General features: G+C 38.8%; 1 protein-coding gene across 11 annotated transcripts in view; it reads right to left on the reverse strand.

The window, feature by feature from the left end:
• ctnnd2b (catenin (cadherin-associated protein), delta 2b) overlaps window positions 1-13,748 on the reverse strand; it is a 78,745-nt gene that overhangs the window by 5,434 nt on the left and 59,563 nt on the right. For 8 of the 11 annotated variants that reach the window (XR_013797523.1, XM_079612009.1, XM_079612010.1 and 5 more), the window contains 8 exons: window positions 11,566-11,749; window positions 9,528-9,645; window positions 7,248-7,433; window positions 5,261-5,455; window positions 4,676-4,826; window positions 3,616-3,835; window positions 2,413-2,497; window positions 1,960-2,086 (listed from right to left, as the gene is read on the reverse strand). Coding sequence is in view for 10 of the 11 variants with exons in the window: in XM_079612009.1 (XP_079468135.1) it covers window positions 1,960-2,086; window positions 2,413-2,497; window positions 3,616-3,835; window positions 4,676-4,826; window positions 5,261-5,455; window positions 7,248-7,433; window positions 9,528-9,645; window positions 11,566-11,749 (1,266 nt within the window). In the remaining variant the exon portion in view is untranslated. The remainder of the gene's footprint in view (window positions 1-1,959; window positions 2,087-2,412; window positions 2,498-3,615; window positions 3,836-4,675; window positions 4,827-5,260; window positions 5,456-7,247; window positions 7,434-9,527; window positions 9,646-11,565; window positions 11,750-13,748) is intronic. The other 3 variants (XM_079612015.1, XM_079612012.1, XM_079612016.1) reach the window with 1 other exon arrangement.

Below are 13,748 nucleotides of genomic sequence, written 5' to 3' on the forward strand. Positions count from 1 at the left end.
TCATACAGTATAACAGTATAAAAAGTCAAATGAAATCTGTTAAGTCTTAATAAAACCTTTGGGATATACAAGTGCACACAGTTGAAGAAACCCCCCAATGCGCTATTAAAAGAAAATATTATTTTACAACAAAAGCATTTCATTACTTATGTGCCATTATCTATTTAATTATTTGGATGTTAATGAATCGGCTCGAGGACAGATTCTGTGCTCTTGCTCTTTTCAGCATGACTTTGTCAGTCGGTACACAGTCTACTCCTCTGGATGGCCATCTTACTTGCAAATACTGATTTTCAATTCCCTGACAATTACAACTTGCACAATTTAAAAGCTGTGAGATTCTCATTTGGGATAGTTCCCCACCACTCCCTCCCAAGCATCAGGGAGAATAAATATGCCCCCTCTTTGTTTTTCCCATGTTACGTGAGGACCTTATAAGCACTTAATATTCAGGTTGCCCTGAATAAACAATGAGTATTGTAAATGAAGATTTCTCACAAACTGGAAATGACGTAGCACTATTAAACATAAAATAAGTGCAAAAATAGAATCTACTAAATAATCTTTGATATCTGATACAACTATAGAACAGACAGTGCCTGCTAAACAAAGCGTGTTGATTAAGCAGAACAGACTCTTCAGTAGCGCTGTGTAATTAGGATACACATGGCGCCCTGACAGACAGTACTGCATTCTCCTTCCTGCCATCAGTTGGAAATAGAAGAATCTCAGGATGTACCCTGATCATGACAGCTCTGTTCCCTCTATGATCACATAACGACATGGCCACAGATTTTATTGTCCTGTTAATGTACTACTTTGGGATTAATCATTATGATTGACTAGTTGACTAAGGCCTTATTCACACTAATATGTTTTCATTTGAAAACGCATCTTTATCTCTCCATTTTGGCCTTCTGTCCACACTGAGATGGCGTTTTTGTCCTGCGGTGCTTTTTGAAAATGCTTTCCCAAGTGGATAATCTTGAAAACGCCGTTTTCGTATTGTAGTGTGGACTGTAAAAACGGAGCTATTTGAAAATGATGACGCATGTTTAGTCATGTTATACATATTGAACCCATAGTTATGCATGTTTGTACCGCTATTGTGCCTGTTATGTGCTATTCACTTTCACACAGTTGCTAAAGATCTGTTACTTTGTACACTCTTTATCGCAATCCTGCAAAGAGGACAGAAAATGTACTCGCAATTGCTGTCCTGCGGCAAAACATGAGAGCAGTTGCGTTTTAAACCCAACATATAATGGTGACTGAGTGCATCCTGGATGCATCAGTGAATGGTGAGATATTTTGCTAAATAAAATAATACTGCCAAGAAGAATAGCATGCCATGCAAACTTGATGTCTGTTAGAGCTACAGATGTCTGTATCATCTCAGTGAGCTTTTATGAGGTATTACACGTGCAGTGAGGTGAATTTAGCATTTCCCGATGTTTCAGTGTGAATGAGAAACTTTTGGACACGCTTGAAACTCTAGTGTGAACAGAGAGCGTTTTGAAACAAAAATGTCGTTTTCAAATGTATCCGGATTAATGTAGCTTAGCCTAATTCTCCAACAAATGACTAGTTGATTAGTGAGGTCAACTTGTTTTAGATGCTTTACTTAGTGTACTCTCTCATAAATGTCATGCCTTTTTTTGAGCACCTTGAGCATTGTGGTTAGTTAATAGTTCCGTGTGTCCCTAGACCCTGGTGTTTTGTTCCATCCTGATACACACTGTCCACCTGACACCATCCTGTTATACAAACTGGTGAGTTGACTAGGTGTTCATGCAACACACCGGCTATTTAACCAACTGATTTAGAAAATAAGTAGTTTTTATCATCCCAAGTACTTTTTTTATTCCTCTTATCTACTCCCGACAAGGAGATAAAGACAAAGGAAGTATCAATGATATCACTTGTTGTCAAAATGGAGAAAAGTGGAGCGTCTCTCACCTGATCGATTATTGGGCGAAGTCCGCACAGGAGAGATAGATGGGGTGCGGGAGGAGGAATAGGGTCGTTGTCTGTCTCTCTCAATTGTAGATGAAGAGCCAATGAAGTGATACTGAGAATAGCCATCCTGTCATACAAATAAGAAGAACATGATCATTGATTCATCCTGAAGCAACACTCATCAAAACCTCCTGGTTTCAAGTATATGACAGACACAGATGGAAAACAAAAAAACAAACAGATTTTCATGCATTTGTCATGCATATTTTCATGCAAAATTGAATTCCTTTAAATAATTTAGATAAACCGAGTGGTCAGAATGGGCCAGTTTAACGCCTGCTGGTAGATGATAGCTACACCATTCGGCAGCAAAAAGCCTCTCTCTCCTCTGATGCCTATTCAAAAGTTTATAGGTGCTTATGTAATAGATGTGAGGTCTTCAGAATTCATTACCTTCTTATAGAGGCTTCGCAAATCTCTGTACTGCCACATGCTGTTGAGGACTTGAGAAGCTGCTTTCACCACCTTCGGTGTGTGTCTGCAGGGAAACATAGAAGAGGAAATGGATACAATGCATAGCCTTATCTGCAATAATATAAACAATACAATGTTTGGTTTCGAATTCATTTCTGGGGCTTCTAGTATAATGGATTGCTTCATTATTATGAGTATTATTATTTAGCATTTTGTGCAAACTAACTTAATAAAACCCTGTATTACAATAAAGGAACTTTATAATAAAAAAAAAGTACATCATCAGCAATATAAACAAATAGTGTATTCATCTTGGGCTAGACATAGATGATAAATATCTCAGTGAAAATGCATTTGAGTTCAGATAATTTTGTGCAAAGATTTCTCTACTGATGATGTATTCAAAGGCACAACAACTCTATTTAGAATGATAAATACAATAACATCTACAGTAAATGCTAAGGAGAATAATTTTAAATTACATTACTGTTCAAAACGTTTGGGTCTGTAAGACTTTTGAAAGAAGTCTCTTACTGTATGTTTTTGAAAGAAGTCTCTTAGTCTCCAAGGCTGCATTTATTTGTTTAAAAATACATTGAAAACACTGAAACCATTTTCTATTTTAATATATTTTAAATTATTCATACAGCTGTGCAACTTAATATTTACGTGAAAACCATGTAAAAAAAATTCAGAATTCTTGTTCAAAAGAACAGCATTTATTTGAAATATAAATCTTTTTGTAACATTAGAAATGTATTAACTGTCACTTTTGATCACTTTAAAACATCCTTGCTGAATAAAAGTATTCATTTCTTTAAAAAAATTTTTTTGAACGGCATTGAATGTTAACCATAGGACCTAAAAGGAAACAGTATCTTGTAATGCACTTTCAGAGTAAACTGATCCAGTACAATAGCTCACAAAACCCAATAGAGTTACTGGACTTCCATCTATCCTAATATCTCCTGAGAGGAGGCTTGGCTTCCTTCAAGGCAAGTGCTGTTTTTCACACTGTCACAAGTTTACATTTTTCATAATAAACAATCCAGTCCAGCATGTCCTCTTCCTTTATCAACTAATTTTCTGTCCATTAAATCCTAAATAATTCTGTAGGATATAATAGGGTAAAATCTGGTTTTGTCTATTGATCATGATCATACAGAGCACAAATATACTAACTTGTCTCCTTTGCTCCGGGCAATGCCGATGAGTTTCTCAATGCCGCCGGCGTCACGAAGGGCCTTGGTGTTCTCCATGTTCTTGGTGATGACTTCATGCAGAGCGCAGCAGATCGCTGTAATGGTGTCATCGGACATGCTCTTGCTGCTGCCGGTGCCGGTGCTGTTGTTATTGTTGCCGCCCGGAAGCCGATGGACCAGATCCCTCATGGCATACTTGCCTTTGGGTTGCGTGGATGAGATGAACAGAAAAGAAAAGTCAGAGAGAAGGTGTGACAACCAGAGGCCTTTTCAGAGATGTGGATTTTGGATTCAGATTCTACCGTGGGCATGCAAAGCTCTTTTTAAATGCGCTGAACCTCAAGGCTGTACCAACTGCAGCATTGGAAATGCCAAAGCATCCGATATACCCAGCAGCTCGCTTATACTTAACGTGACCGCGAAATACCCATTCCCACTGGGAAGCTAATTCTCTCTGCAACAACCTGCGCTACAAAACTGCTTTCAACCGGTATGCATTGAAGTTACATGAAAGAAAGGTTCCCATGTGCACTTGCAGCTTTGCCTGCTTCATTACTGATCTCCTTAAATAATGGAGGACATTTGAACAGCTCTATCCGCAAAGAACCCGCAGTATTCCGAGGCTGCCGGCGTCTCGACATTTGTACATTTTACGCCCTGCCTCTTGCCCTATATTCCAAAAGAGATTCACACGCCTTCGAACTCACGCAGGGCCGAGACCAGACTGAAAGAGTGCGAGTGGTTGCCATGGAGACACGGAGGCCCATCAGAATACACAAACTATTAAAAAGATCAATAGTCTGTTAGTGTCGTGAGCAGCCTTTCAAACAATGCCACCTCGTCTCACTGCAATACCTGACTAGAAATGCTACACTGATACACACATAACAAATACACACACTTACACACAAAAAGAAATAGATCTCGAAAGGCCTTAAAAGTAATTTAGGGGTACACGTACCTCTGCGGCATTCGGCTCTGCTGAAGTCAAAGAGAAAATGTTAGCTTGAGGCAAATACACTTCCATGTCCCGAACCTACCTATGAGCTCCTTGTTCCTGACATCAAGGGCCATGTTTCGGAGCGCTGTGGCCACAGCACACACCACCCGGTCATTGTCTATTCTCAGCAACTCCACCAGAATGGGCAGCCCTTTCTCTTTCCGAACAGCAGCACGGATGTACACCGACCACTACAGGCACAGAAAACGGACAAAAAAAGCGCAAAATGATTATCAGTACATCAACTGAACAGATGCGTTCAAATGAGATTCGTGTCAACTTTGCATAGTGTCACACCACTGTTTGTTTTCCCTTTTCTGTAACAAATGAGCAGAAAATGAGGACAACAGAAGATTTGAAGTGTAGAATTCGACAGAATATTTGAGTCACTGTCTACACTTTCAAGACTTTGAGAGAGAATTCATCTCTTTTCTTACGTTGTATCCATTTGAAGATATCTTACACTGTGTACTCCCAAAAGAGACTTTGTTCTTGATAAAGTTCACCATGTTCTCTAACTCATGACCTTGAGATATTAATGTGTATTTGTGTCAGTCACAATGGTGGTGTGTGTGCCAGAGACAGTCTGGTTGGTTCGTGGCTCTTCAGGTGCAGGGTTACTCACAGGTTTTAAGGTGGGGCCTACCTTCCAGCTACCCGCTGCCAGGTTCTGTAGAGCCCCAGCTGCTCCCTCCAGTGTGTCCGGGTTTGAGCACTCAGACAGCAGAGTGAGGTATGGTTTTACTATGGACGGGTGCCACAGCATCTGTAGTCCCTTTGGAGGATCACTGGAGTCTGGGAAAGGCCCAACACCATCCCACTGAAAGCAAAGACACAAGTGTCATTACACGAGACAAAATATCTGTAAGGGGTACTACTGAGAAAAGGCATCATGTACAGAAACCTTCCACAAATAAGGTACAGCTTGAACCAAAAAGAAGTAGGTGCTCAACCTCCAGAAAATATTGATCATCAACTGTGATTTAGTTGTTTTATTTTCTATGCGGTTTTGCAAATCTGTTAGCAATATTTGACAGTTTTTAAATCAGATTTTTGTGATTTTATTTTATAGCAACAAATATTAAATAAGCAATGAATTGAATAGAAAAACGTTTTTAAAAGTAAAAAAAAACAAAAAAACAACTTTATACCAGAAATGGTAACATTTTTATTTTTTACTAATGTCACATGGCAGGGACACACAAGTTTGGGACCATAGGTTGGGTAGTAATTACTGACAAACTTGTATTTCTCAAAAAACACGATAAAAGAGTTGAGCACAAACAGTGGGACAAAGCTTAAAAATGAAAAATGTTTGTAATTACAACAAATAATACTTTAATATAATAATACTTTTTTTATAATAAAAAAGTTATAAATAAGTGTCTTTTATTTCAGTATATTTTGGAAATGTCTTTGATGCTTTTATTTCAGTCTTCATTGTCATGAATCTTTAGAAATCATTCTAATATGCAGACTTGCTGCTCATGAAACATTTCTTATTATTATCAATGTGTGCTGCTTAAATTTTTTGTGGAAACTATGATTATATTTTTTTATGGAATCTGTGATGAATATAAAGTCCAAAATAATGGCATTTATGGAAATAGTAAAGACATTACAACAGATTTCTCTCACTTTTAATCAATTTAATGCATCCTTGCTGAATTCCTTACTTTCCTATTCAAAGCCTATTCATTACTTTAAAAATGCCTTACAGACCCCAAGCTTTTAAACATTAATGTTTTTACAAAAATGAACTGGATATAAGTTCAGCAAAAATCATGACACTATTGTATGATTGTAATTGCTAGATACAGTGCAGATGGGACAGGACAAAAATCCTAATTTAAAGAGGATGGAGAGTGTTTCACAACAAAAAACATGGGATTTGTGCCAAAGTGTAATAGGACCCCAAATTGTACCCTATTCATGAAAAGTGCCAGATGCGATTTTATTTTTGTCCACTTTTATTTATAAAGACATCGGGCATCAGGAAATGATGGGGAGAAGAGGGGAAACAGGACTGGGTAATGTTATGTGTCAGACTCAATCTTAATGTATATTGCATGCTTTACCACAATAGCTCAATGTGACATGTGCACTGATGAGATTAGATGATCATACCACCGTACAGAATGATTATTCATATACTATAGTATTTACAAGGCACTCCAAGATAATTAAAGTGGCCAAGGCAAAGGGAAATAACACTGTACTTTTGTTGTGTACTAGTGAAATCATTGAAGATAACGCTCACAAGTTGTTTAGGATACAGAGCAATTGATTAGACAGGGCAAACTGTCACACAGCCAGATGTGCATTTGCATCGTTGTTAAAGGAACAGATGACTCACAGACAATTTAGTTATTTAAAAGCCACAATGCAAAGTAATGCCACCTTTTACCTCGCTATTCATCCCATGCAAATGCTGAACAAACACTCCCGATGCCCCTATCTTCATCTGTTTTCAGAAACTAAATGAAATCAGCCTGGAAAATACGTAATTATCCACTGGAGGAGGACGAGTGTCGACGCAGGCGACCCGTACGCGAATGCTGCTAAGTGATGCTAATTGCCAGCAGCTGCAGAGATAAAAAACCCCGGCCCACCTGATCGTGGCTCTTCTTTTTCTTCTTCTTCTTGCCCCAGCAGCCGGAGCTCTCCGCATCCTTCCCGCTGGCATCGGTGCACAGAACCCCGTCCAGTTCCTCCGATCCCATCTGCTGCCCCTGAGACGTCTCTGCCGCCAACCTGTACGACAGGTTCCGCAGGATGCACACGCAGTTCTCGATGGTCTAGAAGGGGGCACGTTTGACACGCAGAGTGAGGGGGGGAAAAGAAAGTTTACAGATTAACACACTAGAACACACCTTTAACACACCTCCAGAAGTTTGACTTTACTTGACACAATAAATATCGAAATGTCTTTTTCTATTTGCAAGACAATCTGTCTTCTTTGTGAAGGCTGTGCATTATTGTGCTCCGAACTCTTAATAGTCTCTTGTTAGATTAGTCTTTTGGACGGACTCCAGTGGAGAACTGGAGAACTAATCCTATTGTGATGAGCAGTGAGGCAGGAAAAACAAAGAGGACGACTTTGATCTTGTAAATGCTTTCAGAGGGATTAAAGTGTGACACTCTTTTTTTTCCTCATTCAAACTTGTTCTCACAAAGTATTATGCTAGTAACAGAGACCCCTTGAAAATCAAACAAAACATGGACTCAAAATAGAGAGGTGTGTCGCTGCATTACTTTATCTGTATAATTACCATAAACCTCTCCTAATAGCAACTGCAGCTTGTTTGTACAACACTGTTGGTGGTAAAAGCAATTAAAGGAGCTCAAACTACACCTAAACTGTCTGTCTGGTAAAATGTCTATTGCCCCTGCTGGAAAAATAAATCAAAACTACTGTTTAAAAGCATCCAAAATGGATGCACTTGACTGTAAACTGCACAAGCTGGTTAAAACAGATATTTCTGCTGGCAAACCTGCTTGACCAGTGTAGTGATGTAGCTAAATCATCATGGAAGATTCAAGGATGGGTTTAACTGAAATATTATACCACAATAATATTAAACAGCATGTAAACAACTTATTTAAATCTGCGTCCTGCAGTCTCGATGAACGGCTGTTTATAAAACATCAGAAAAAATTATATATACTTTGTGATCAGAATTCCTGCCCATCCAAAAGGAAAAAATTCTGCCTTTATCACAGACATAAACTGTAATAAAGTTCTGCTCAGATAACTAGAGGACGAGTTAACTTGCTATTAAGAGCCTTAAACTAAACGGAATTAATGGCTTTAACTTGTAAAACTTCCAAAAGTGGAAAATCCAATTATTTCATACTCAAAAGTGATCATTGTTTTACTCCGGTGCCTTGTTAATCTGTATTTCCAGGCAGACTGATATAAAAACCTATGTGCACTCACTTCTAAAAGCTGTGGAAAGTCAGCCAATCAGAAATGTGTCATACTAACATTTCTGATTACCTATTCAATCTGACTTCTGACCTGTAATGCCTGAATCATAATCATACACTGTTTGTTCGTTGGCCAGAGGAGAACTGGCCCCCCGACTGAGCCTGGTTTCTCCCAAGCTTTTTTTCTCCATTCTGTCACCTGATTTGAGTTTTGGTTCTTTGCCACTGTTGCCTTTGGCTTTTTGGCTTAGCTGGGAACTCTTAATATTCAACAATATTACTGATCTGCCTGCATTGACACCATTGTATGAGAACTGAACAGAGCTGGACGATGACATCACTGTTGTCTCCAGAACGGCTGTATAGACAAATAAACTAAATTAATAACTTTTTGACACTGAACCTACTTCAGCTGGACTATGACACTATTTTCTTCTAGATCTGCTGTACAGCCAAGACAAAACAATATGTATTGTAAAAAGCGTTGTATAAATAAAGGTGACTTGACTAACAAGAAACCACAGGTCGAGAGCTGTAGATCCAACCACACAACTTGCAATGCTGAATGTGTGTTGGAACTATGGTCTTGGGAAACACATAATCGCTGAACTATGTTGGTCACTTGCAACCATAGTTGGCTTTTGGGAAATGCATCCCAGATTAGGGAAAGTGATTTCTAGTTTTGTGAGCGAAATTCATCAAATGGTGAGTGAACGGACTGTGGGTGGTCCGTGGGCGTGCCGTCTGAGACCAAGCTGGTCTAGACGGGCCTTTTTTCAGGAGGAGTTTTTGCATATTCTGCATTGTGTTTTCAATCTCATCTTACATTTAACAGTGAAGAAGTACTCTAGTGCGGTGTTGAAAATGGTCGGGGAGCGGAAAGCAACCTGCTAGAACTCTCTGTGGTGCTCCGTTGAATGCATAAAACTTTGGTAGAAAGGCAGGGGAGGGAAAGGTCAAACCTTGCTGTCGATCTCACTGGTGCCCAGAGCTGTCTGGATGACATAAAGCAGCGCATCAGTCAGACCCTCACACTCTCTCATCCTGCGGCGGGCTTCTTCTCCGGCTGAGCTCACATTCCTGTAGAGAACACAAGAACGCACACATGCATACAATGTCATGCATTTTGTATTATCGACATCATTGATTATGTTTTGGCAGTTCTGAGCCTCAAGTCAATACTAAACCAACCAAAGTGGTCTTCAACATCAATAAGCTTTTCATGGAAATGAGTACTAACTCCCCCCCCCCCCCCCCCTTTTTTTTTTCAGAGAACAATATTTGGATAGCAGTGTCTTAAAACTTTCTGAGAAATCAACTCTGTGATACGAGAAAGTATTTTAACAAAGAAAAATTTCACATCAGCTTTATGAATCACCAGCAACATGCCTCAAAGCAACAAGCCTAGAATCCCAAGAGCTGGAGCCTCGGGAGACCTGAATCAGGAAGTCTGATCTGAGAAGGTGCTTGTGAGAAATCAAAGACCACATCCTGTCCTCTCTCTCTATCTCTCTCTCTCTCCAAGAAGCTTCTAAGAGATCTGTGTGTCTCAGGCAGCTGCAGGTGGTGTGGCAACTGTGTCCAACCATTAAATATTCAATCAGACTTCTAGTTCCTCAGCCATCCATGAAGAGGATTAATTATCACGCTGGGCGTAGGGAGCTTAGTCCAGCCATCCAAGAGTGACTCAGCACTTTCTACAATCCCGCTGCTTTAGACCTGAATGCTGATGCGCAGAGGGAGAGAGCATAGTATATGCATATAGTATGTGCTATAAATGTAAAGTGTTGTTAATGTCAAGCATTTAAAGTAAAAAAAGTTTCTGCGCTCCGAAAGTTCCTGCAGATTTTTTTATGTTTCCAGTGAGCTCCTAATAGCTTAAGTGATATCAATGCACATTTCCATTTAGTAAGCAAACAATAGAAAGCAACTGGAAAATATGATATTAAGATAATCAACACAATATCAACAGCATTACAATGGAAAAGCTTAAACGTGCAAATAATGTGACCATCACAAAGATAAAAATGACAAAGCCACAACATACAGCAGTCAAACATATTGCCAGACTATTCAGGCTTTTTAAACCACACACTAGCCACTGCCAGATAAATAAACATTTGACACTATACCAAACGTTTTCCCATGCTTGTGTAGTGCCAAATTCAACCCCCCCATCCAAATCCTACCCCTTTGGACACTAAGGAGTAGTTGTTTTGCCTAATCAAAAAACCTGTCACATCATGACCATAATTTTGTTCTGGTTCATCAAAAGGCTTTTTGTTAGCCTTTTTCTTAATTGTGTAATGTATATGCAGGCTAACCGTTTAGTTATCAAGCTATATTTATAGGGAATCTAAAAGAATAGGAAATGTAATTGCTTTGGGGGGAGGGCGGTTGGGGGGTGGGGGCAAAAGAGAACTGGACATGGGGAAGGTTTTGGCATGCCACCAGGTCCACAGTCACAGTGGACAGAATCCTATTGTTGAATCAGACCAATCCTGGCCAGAATATAATCCTAGTAAAGTGGCAGAACGAGCTCCTTCACAAAATGGTTTTATGCACGAAGTCTGAGACCAGCCAAATTCATCAAGAGCAACTGAATCTATTTATTCAAATCAATTAACTTAAGTTATCAGTTGAAGGGCTCCAAGAAAAGCCTCAAAGCTAATTCAGAAAATGTGTTTGGTTGACACACAGAAGCACAGAGCCATTATCCAGCTATGTACTTTTGCCCACTGAGACCCCAATATACTGTGACATTTCTGAAGGCACACAAATTCATCATATCATATCATTTTGAAAGATGGAAATTCAGAGGCATTTACATAATATTAGCATAATCCTTACTTGAATAATCACCTAATAAAACAATGAATTGCTTCTAAGTGAAGATTAACCCTCTTAAGAGCAAAAATAGAAACTGTGCCTGTATATAAATGGAAAACAATAGATTTTGAATAAATACCTAGATTGACATTAATTAGGACGGAGCTGTACCTGAGGCACCCGGTAGCATTGCGGAGCACCTGTGAGGAATGCAGGTGCAGCTTGCGGTCGTCCTGGTGGGGTGAGGTGTCCCAGCCCGAGTGAGGGATAATGACCGTGTTGGTCAGCACTGCCAGAGCATCCTGAATTATGGGCATCTTCAGAGCATCGCAAGAGGACAAGTTCCACAGCACACCTGTTTACAAGAACAACGTCTATGAAGAATACACACACTATATTTATACAGAGATTACAATTTCCCTTCTTCACCTTGAGTTTTTGTTGTGCACAAAAAAAAAAAAAAAAAAAAAAAATATATATATATATATATATATATATATATTTCACCAAGGAATATATATATAATTAAAAGCACTGATTGCAGGAGGCTAAGAACATTTGAATATTGCATGAGGTCTTGGTCAAGAGCCCTCAAGTGAAGTAATTTCTGAAGTTTCACTAGTGTCCTCATCAGCTCTTGTTATGAACGTTAGATTGTGTGGTCCAAGCCACATCACAATCGAGACTGAACTGTGAACTGCTAGAATGTAGAATATGGTTAAACTGTGTCTACTTTTGCATACTATTTGTCCTTTTACAAGAGCCCTACTGCTCTGATTCAGTGTACAAGAGAGCACTTTTGCACGTTCTTCCTCCCTGCTGTGCTGGTAGGGTATAAAACTGTCCCAGGTAATTGTATCTTATGTTTTTTGTTAAATATCACAGACTTCCAGTCTTCCAGTTATAATAAGAAGAAATGTTTCTTAAGCACCATGCTTCATGTGACACTTAAGAAAAAAAATCAGCTTTGCCATCAAAGGAATAAATTACAGTTTAAAATATATTAAAATACAAAACAGTTTTTGAATTTGAATTGTAACAATTTCTAAATATTTAAAAAGTATCTAACTGTAGTTTTGATCAAATAAATGCAGCTTTGGTGAGCATAAAATCCTTTTTTAATATCTCATCGACCAAAAACATTTGAACTGTAGTGTATGTTTGTTCCAAAATGTTCACTACTATTTTGTAACACAAAGAGCTTATTATAAACACCAAGGAATAGCTGGTAGATATTGATATGCGGCTACACCATAGATGTGTCCTCATTCACATTCTATCACATACTAGTATCCACCCAAATTGTACACAAAAAAATAGTATGCCAAAGTGCATGGTAGTGTGCATCAATACTTTAAGTAACAATGCATTTTAATGAATTATTATAGATTAAATATTATATAAATAAACTATAATTAAATATAATCACTATATAATTTAATCACTATTTAATTAAATAAACGCTTTTATTTAAATTCATTTAGGTAGATGCTAATACTCACAAGCAAGCTCAAACAGAATGCAATGGGGGACTGTGGTATTAAAAAGTAATTTTATGACATGCTAGTGCATCCAAAGAGTCACTAATGATGTTGCTACATATTCAAAAGTATGTACTTTGGCATCACCAGTGAAGTGCATACTTATTACATTGTAGAAGTATGCAGATTGGAATACTGCCTATGGATGTTTTCCTGACATTTGTTTGGTACCCTCCATTGATGCGAGTTTGCCATGCGGCATCCCCCAAAATGACTGAATGTTTATGTGGGACTCTATAATAGCTTTTTTACGAGTTAGTAGTGGCAAGAAACATCTTCCTTACTAGTGTCTCTCAATCCAACTCCTGGGGGCTTCTTTTTGGGTGTCTCACAGCTGTTTAGGTCATTAAAGTAAGGCTCAAAGTAAGTTACAAAGTACATTGTAACTACACCATTCAATTCTAAAAAGCATCTTTCACCATTGACAGCTCTTCAAAATTGTCCATGCATTCTCACAAAATAAACTTTTTGCAAGCAACACATATATCACTATCATTTTTCATTACATTTCATTGTAAAATCATGCTACAGTATACAAAGGAGGGCTTTTGCAGATCCTTCATCTGTATAGCTAGGATGGTGTACAGCTCTGCCCCAGCCAATTTAAACCTATCTTATCTTATAATATCCAATCTTGTTTGTTAAACATCAAATTCAAAGGCTTATTTTTTTATGCAGCCTCCTGTCGAACCAAGAGTTCTGAGCTCAAACAGGCCCCAGCAGTCGCGACAGGCCCGTGTCTGGCTTCAGAAATCGGCAGGCGACCGGGGTCTGCGTAGATGTAGCTGGAGGGGGGTTGTTACGGGCTGACGA

Source organism: Phoxinus phoxinus (genome assembly GCF_949152265.1).
Source record: "Phoxinus phoxinus genome assembly, chromosome: 5".
In the NCBI taxonomy this organism is placed as follows: Eukaryota; Metazoa; Chordata; class Actinopteri; order Cypriniformes; family Leuciscidae; genus Phoxinus; species Phoxinus phoxinus.